This window comes from Rhipicephalus sanguineus, chromosome 3 (genome assembly GCF_013339695.2).
Source record: "Rhipicephalus sanguineus isolate Rsan-2018 chromosome 3, BIME_Rsan_1.4, whole genome shotgun sequence".
In the NCBI taxonomy this organism is placed as follows: domain Eukaryota; kingdom Metazoa; phylum Arthropoda; class Arachnida; order Ixodida; family Ixodidae; genus Rhipicephalus; species Rhipicephalus sanguineus.
This window is the reverse complement of record NC_051178.1, coordinates 73,158,723-73,166,436: the sequence shown is the minus strand read 5'-3', so window position 1 is coordinate 73,166,436 and position 7,714 is coordinate 73,158,723. Positions and strand designations below refer to the sequence as shown.

Here is a 7,714-nt window from a genome sequence, read left to right as displayed (position 1 = left end):
AAAGCAACTAGGACACAAATTTAACAGATTGGATGCGGCCTTGTTGGCTGTTTCGGTCATGATTGTTGACGCAGCGCTGGTTTAATGAATGTGGCTCAGTTTGATTAAAACAGATGCAGCATTTGGCAATTCTTGATTTCACGTTACTATAAGAAATTGCCCTATTTTGATTCCAACATTTTTGGAAGTTAAAGATACTTAGGAACGCTTTACGCTTCCGCGAAATTTAGCCCAGTCTCGTTTTCTGCATTTGGTTCTTTTTGGAAAAAAGAAGAAAAAAACTCCACATATGCGGACCGGACGTATACTTCTGACAATTTTACTTGGGTCGAATTGACAAAACTCTATTTCGTAAATGCGTTTTTCCATTGGTCAGCCGTCTTCGCTAATGATAGTCCCACATTGTGATTGGCTGACAATTTCAGTATAGATTCATAGTCAGTATAGATTCATTATGAAAACTTGGCAGCGCAAGAAAATGAGCGCTTATTTGTGTCCTGCTCTTTTTGTCTCTCTTTTGTTTGCGCCGTCAAGTTTTCTCAAGAACGGTTATAGACCAGCATTTTTTGCGTAATACAGCCACTAACAAAAGGATCGGCAGCACGTTACGCACCTGTAAGACGTGAAGGCGAAAGCCTGCTGTACACTTGGTAATGCATCAATTTAACGTTAGGAGGGGCCAGACCACTTGCAAGACGTTACGAGCCGCAGCGTAAAGTACACGTGGGGCTCTTCAAGTGGACCTGTTCAACGACACACGCGAGAAGCTAATGGACTATCTAACTCGCATCGTCTCGCTGCAGTTGTCGCAGTTCGGCTTCTTCGGCGCGTTTTCGACGCTTTGCTGCGGCTTCGAGCACTCGTTACTGCGGGACAGACTGGCACAGACGACACGTTGCGTCCTCCCAGCAGGGTAAAGCAGCACTCGCGGTCGAATGCCTCGCTCCCACCGCTTCGCACGTCACACCTCGCTTCTCGCTTCGCAAGCATCCTCGGCTGTAGCCTACTTTAGGCCCCGGGCGGACGTCCTCCATCGCCGTCTATTTCGCTTCGCAGTCGATTGTCGCCACAAGGTGGCTGCTTGGGCTAGTTGGTAGTAGCGTACCTCGATGCGTACGCCCCTATTTGGGTGTTTCCATTCGTTCAAGGGGGTGATGCTGCCGCGCTGCCTTTTTTTGGCCACCGTGCCGCAGATGTCCTCACCCTGAAGCGGAGAAAGCACTCATCAGGGCCCCCTAGTTGGTAATACGTACTGGAAGAACATTTGAAGAATGTTCCGCGATTGCGACTGTTTCCGTCTTCGCTGCGGGACCTGAACGACGCAACTCCTGCTTTTTCTGTCAGCTCGCGCGGCTCGTTTCCCTCTCCACCTGCCACTCGCGCAGACAGGGTGGCGTGGTTTTAACACGAAAGAGTTTTATGCCGGCGTCCACCACGGCTCCACTGACGCATTTCCGTCACGGTTATGACGTGCTAAAATATAAACACAAACATATTGCAAAGAAAAATCTTGAAAGTTCCGTCACCAGGATTCGAACTTACGACCCCTCAATCCCCTGCGCGCAGCTCGACACGACTCCGCCACAGAGGGCACGTTCTTCGACATGCTAACGGCATGCTATTTATATACACCATTTGCCGGTGGCTGTACTCGGAGATCGCGGTACATCAGCGTGTTTTCGTTATCACCAGCGAGATGGCGCGAAGGGCTCGAACGTGCGCCTCTACAGGGAGTGGTCGCTCCTGCGCGCGCGCTTATCTTGTACGTCTTGCGCTGTCACTTGAAATGCGCTGAAGTTAGAGAGAGCACGAAAGTCACTTCGCTCACTCCAGCGGCCGCTTTTGCGAAAGGAGTGCGCTGCTCACAAACAAATAAGTTACAACTGTGACAGTTCGCACTCATCTTGTGTATACTTGTGCGTTGGTTTCGTGCGTCCTCCTTTGTACTTGACCAGTGCGCTTTAACTGTCGAGCTGTGACAGTTGTTAGTTCGCACTCATCCCGTGTATGTTCGTTCCGTGCGTCCTTTCTGTTTGAGCAGCGCGTTGCAAGTTTCGAGCTGCTTGCCGTTCTTCACGTGACATTACAACTTGTTGCTGTAGCATTTATTCCTTCGCCCTCGGGGCGAAACAATCCACAACAAACGCTCAACTACGTCTGTGAAGAAGACGTTCTAATTTCGTGTTATACCGATTCTTATGACAGAGGGATCAACCATGATTTTTTGTACCAGTCGACGAGACACCGCGTTTTCTCAAGGTCACTGCGCAAAGTACCGCTTAGGGCTTTCGCCTTCATATAGTCATTCCTACTGAATCATGACATGCGCTTGCTAAATTAACACGTGGCTCCCTGTTGGTGATCGTCGCTTTTCAGCATGGAAGAGTGCGAGGCAGCGTGCGACCGACTGTGCATCATGGTTGCCGGTCAGATGACCTGTTTGGGCACCATGCAACACCTGCGGGACAAGTTTGGCACCGGCTATACGATGCAGCTGGTGCTGGCGCGTAAAGCGCCTACGGCGACTGAAGGAAGTGGGGCGGGAGAGGTGACCACCGCGGAGGTGAAGTCAAACGAGGCGCTGGACAAGGACGTGATCGCGCTGTTCCCGGGAGTGCGTGCCCTCGGCGCACATGACGTAAGATGTCGGCTCGGAAATTTCACATTATATATAGTATACAGAAATAGGCGTGCGCAGGATTCCACGTTAGGGGGGGGGGGGAGTCTCACCGCAGCGCCCCCCCCCCCTTTAGTGACGTGTTCGAAAGATAAGCTTCGCAGTGGATGCAAAAATGAAAATGAAACGATTACATATTTATCACAACGACCTGGTTTTGGTACCCGCATTTCCTGGGGTGAAAATGAGAAGTAAACAGCTCTTAGAATGCAACATATGTGGTCCTCGGCCGCCATTATAGTGAAAAACGTGCATGACCATAACCTTCCACTTTAAACAATGACGGGACAGTTAGGTGCGACTGAGTAAAGGGTATGGGGCAGATTTGGCGCCCCTCTTTAGGTGATTAGGAGGAGGGCTATGCCCCCCCCCCCCTTGCTTCCTTTGTGTGCAAGCCTATGTATACATATAAAGTCTCGAAGGTAGAAAAGGTAACTTTGGTTACCGCAAGGTTTATCAGGTTGCCGTTGCGGCAAGATACGACAAACAATATGCACAGGGAAACTGTGTCCTCTTGCAGAAAAGAAAAGAAAAGGGCGACGCAGAAAATGGCTGGTAACCTAATGCTGGAGGAATCAGTAAAGAGAGCCTACGGTACGACCGATTTCGTTGAACTAATGTACGATGTTTAGAAAGCCATATTTCACAACGAGCATAACAGCCTCCCACCCAAGTGGTCAACGTAAAGTCCCAATGTTATAGCTTCTCAAAGAACCCTTCTGGAGCAGAGTACACGGGGGTGTGTGCCACTCGTCGTCTACGTTTGTCGTTTCGTGAAAGAAGAATATGAACTAGCGGAGTGAGGGGAGCTGGGGAAGTTCAAAGTGCGCTGAAGTGTCGGCATGGATGATTTTAAAGATCAGTTAGGTAATGCTATCCAGCCATAAATAGTCATATGCTGTGGCTTTCTGTGCAGAAGAAAAAGGAAAATGGTAGACGACACTTCGAGGACTCTTGAGCTTCGCCTTTAAGAGCAGAACTCGATGGCGTAATTGGGCCCCAATCGCTTCGCCTTCTCATTTGCTAGCCATGGCTTAGCTTCTCAGTTGGCACCTCAACTGTGCCGTGAGGAAACTATGTGCGTAACATAGGCCGTTTCAAGCTATCCTAGAAATGCCTACTTCGATCAAGGTTTCGAAGTGCCCTCTACGCCATATGTCATCATTCTTCCAATTAGGAAAGTAACCGCTACGCGTCTGTAAAACAGTGCGCGGATTTACGCAGCTGTACGCTTTGTTTATGTTGTTGCTGACGGTAATTATTAATGAGCGCTTTGCAATGGGTGTGTCTTAAACCACCCACCCTTTGCCCAGTTCACATAGTGTGACGCCTGGTGAGGTTATACGCTTTTGCCACGCAATATTACACGTGCTAGCATAACACCTGTACAAGATTTCCTTTTTCTGAAACCGTTTCAGCTACTGGCGTGGTTCTGAGGTAGAACATCTGCCTGCCACGCAGAAGCATTGGGCTCTGGATCAGACCCACGATTTTTATTATTTGAATCCATCGCGACTTTTAGCTCACGGACAACGCAGATTTTTCCCCCTCCGACAATGGCGCCGACACTGACGCCGACGCCGGGATTTCTGAAAAATGTGCTCTTTAATGCTATCGCGTTAAAAATCGGACAAATAAAAAGGGAGTGGGGTCTAAAGCAGGAAAAAGGAGGAAGTGAGTAGGAAGCTGTCGTGCTAACGACACTTAGGCAAGAAAAATCATTGCACGATCCCCCGGACCTGTTATCTGCGCATGCCGGCTGTGCTCAAAATGGAGAATGCAAGCAGGCTGAGTCTCGCAGATCGCGACGCATAAAGTTAGACAATGATAATGTGTCATTCGATGCAACAGAAGAGTGTACCATTGGAAGATAATTCGCCTCGCAATGGGCGATAAGGTGGCGGAGCTTAATACAAAAGTTGTGATTTCGGTGTTGGTATGTTCGTTTCTTCTGTTCTTAATTGCGTTCGATTTGTAGATAGATTCCCGTTGTTTCCTTTCTATGTTGGCTCTAAAATTGTTTTCCATAAGTGTAATCTTGATGTCCTCAGAGCTGCGATCTTTCAATATGTTTTGATATGTTTAGAAAGCCGGGTACATCAACGCGTACATTCGCGTAAGTTCTGGGGGTTCAGGCGCCAAAATCACGGAATGCCTATGAGGCACGCCGTATGGTATAGGACTCCGGTAATTTAGACCGCCTGGGGGGCTATTTTGTGAGCGTTCTGTGACAGAACGGAACGCAGCCACGAACTGCAGCCAACCCGTGTGCAGGAACTGCAGTCAACCCGAAAAGTCGAGGAAGATGCAAATACATTAACCAATAAAAATATTCGGTACGGGCGAGAATCGAACCCAGGCGTTCTGCTTGAAATTCGAAAACAAAAACTGTGAATGTCATGTAGTGGGAGGAGTCTCCTTAACGCGTGCAATGTTGCGTGGAAGAAGCGTAGAATCGCGCCAGGCGTCAAAACATGTGAATTGCGCAACGAGCGGGTTCTTTAAAGGCTCACAGTTAGAAAGGGCTCAGGCATATTTAATTATCATCAGCTGCAAAAGCATCAACAGAGTGAGCAGCTCAGTAGGTTCGGGAGTTGCCTTACGGACGCGTAGTGTGCCCTTCGCTGACTCGCAAAAGGAATTATGGCGTAGTGGGCGCTTCGCAACTGTACTTGCAGTAGACATTTTAGGATAGTTTGAGACAGTCAGTCTTTGCGCACAGACGTTCGTTTTCTCGAGGCACGGTTGAGGTATCTACCGAGAGCCGAAGCCAGGCCAGCGATTGAGAAGGCGATGCGCACGGCGCCCGTTTACGCTAACGCATTCTACTTTTAAAAGGCGATGCTCAAGCGTCCTCCAAATTTTTTTGCAGAACTGAGAGGCGAGTTTCATGTAAGAGATTCATGTAGTGTTTTAGGTAGTAATGTAGAGCTGCATGTAGTAATGTAGAAATCAGTTACACTAATGTTGATGCGCCTTCATCGTGTCCTTGACCGCAGAACGTCCACGACTACCACGTCAAGGAGAAACTTCCTTGGAGCACCGTGTTCGAGAAAGTGCAGGAGCTCGAGGAATCGTACAAGTTCTCCCACGTGTTAATCCAAGACACCAACTTGGAACAGATCTTCATTTCATTCGCCGAGAAACGGGCTGCATCTCAGGAAGTTTGATATGGTCTTCGGATTTCGGGATGTTATCCCACAAAACTGTACAAAAAACAACCTTTGTGACGTGTGCATATAAGTTGCTCGCTCATTAACGCGTATCGCGGAACTGCTTAGCTTTATTTCGTCTGAAGTTTTCATCGCGCAATACTAGTGGTCTACACCCATGGACTTTCGTTGCGTGTTAAGGTCTAATTTCAACAAACGGCAGCGATCGCTGGAGGCGTGGTAGTCACTTGTTATGATTAGCGCTGTTGTATTCGTGTGCAAATTGCGCGCTTCAACGTTATTGCATTAGTTCTGTACATGATCACAAAAAACGTAACGATTCATTTAAATGCGCTCTATTTCTGCAAGAAGTGAAATAAGACCTAAACGCTTACTGAGAAGTGTCCTTTTATTGAACGCCCCTGAAGAGGCGTTTGCGGAACTTTCTGCCTATAGGGGTTGTGCGAACAGCGATTTATATCACCGAATCGAATACGGATCAGTGACAACACGGAATCGAATACGAATAGAAATCGAGTACTGTGCTTGTAGTTTTTGAATAGTTAGGACCCCATTTTCAATGCAGACCTACACTGCTGAGGTAACAATTTTCAAAACAGCCCATAAATTCTACATTTTATTTGAAACAAATATTCTCTATAAAGCGTTAACAAAGGAACATTACGATTACTTCAAATAGACATAAAATACCACAATTATTTATACTCAGCCAAGCTCGTACAGAGCAGTAACTAGAGCCTTCGAAATATTTCGTAACTGCGGGCTTAAATACAGCAATCACTATAGTATTTAACGTGGTACTTGTCAACAGCTTTTACATAAAACTGATACATAAAATTTTACAATTGTAATGAGTTAAGGTCATCATGAATTTCATGGGGAAGATAGTGGATTGATGACCCTACCGTTTCGGCGACAGTGGAGCCTTAACCCATATATGCCCAAACTTAGAAAAATGACAGAACAAATATTTTTTCTCACAAAAAGTGTACTTCTACCCTCAAAAGAAAGCACAAGTTTTTTATTTGCTGCCAGGTAAATGCAACACTGTTTTTCAAGCCGTCCTATACATATAGAACGCTGTGCATTAGGGGTGCTGTGTGCGGGTGTGGTAAGCCTTGAAACATTTCACGTGCACGCCGGCATTGCATTTCTTCCTCTCCATGACGTCTTTCATACAAAGCACGCGTTTGCCCGGAGTAGAGTGTACTAGAACAGAGGAGTGCTCGGAACGGCCGCAGCACCAATGTACAGAAAGTGAAGCCCAAACAGGGTCAATACGCCTGTGGCGCTGCGATCGGTAGTCTGCAATGTGCCGTCATTTATGAGTTGCGCGCGGCTCCGCCAAAGTGCTGCAGGGGCACAATGGCCGCTTCCCACTCAAAAGGCCCTGGTTCGAATCGAAGCTGTAGGTAGCGGGTTTTTATTCTTAGTGGCACCTTTTAAAGCTGTATTGGTTTTCCTTTGTTTCTTAAAACTAGCTTCTGTTTCGATGTGTTGCTACAAAAAGGTAACGTAAAAGGTGAAATCTCGTTTCGTGTCCCGTATTCGCGAAAATCTCGGAGGCCATACTTTACGTTTTTGTTCAATCCCGGGCGGTGGCGCTGCAAATAACTGCGCTCACTGTCAAAATTCTTCTATTTTACTTCACATTTTGCGTTACTTTTTGAAGCAACACGTCGCAACTGAATCTAGTTTTAAGAAAGAAAGGAAAACCTATACAGCTATAAAAGGTGACACTAAGAATAAAGACCCACTACCTACCGCTGCGATTCGAACCCGGGCCTTTTCAGTGGGAAGCGGCCATTCTACCCCTGCACCACTTCGGCGGAGCCGCGCGCAACTCTTAAACGATGACACATTG

General features: G+C 47.3%; 1 protein-coding gene across 1 annotated transcript; it reads left to right on the top strand.

Annotated features, from left to right (window-relative positions):
* Positions 1 to 2,376: 2,376 nt before the first annotated feature.
* LOC125757614 (phospholipid-transporting ATPase ABCA3-like) lies at positions 2,377 to 6,265 on the top strand. Its single transcript, XM_049413232.1, has 2 exons — positions 2,377 to 2,638; positions 5,677 to 6,265. Exons 1-2 carry the CDS (start codon positions 2,378 to 2,380, stop codon positions 5,845 to 5,847), a joined length of 432 nt encoding a protein of 143 aa, XP_049269189.1. The 5' UTR covers position 2,377; the 3' UTR covers positions 5,848 to 6,265.
* The last annotated feature ends 1,449 nt before the right edge of the window (positions 6,266 to 7,714 follow it).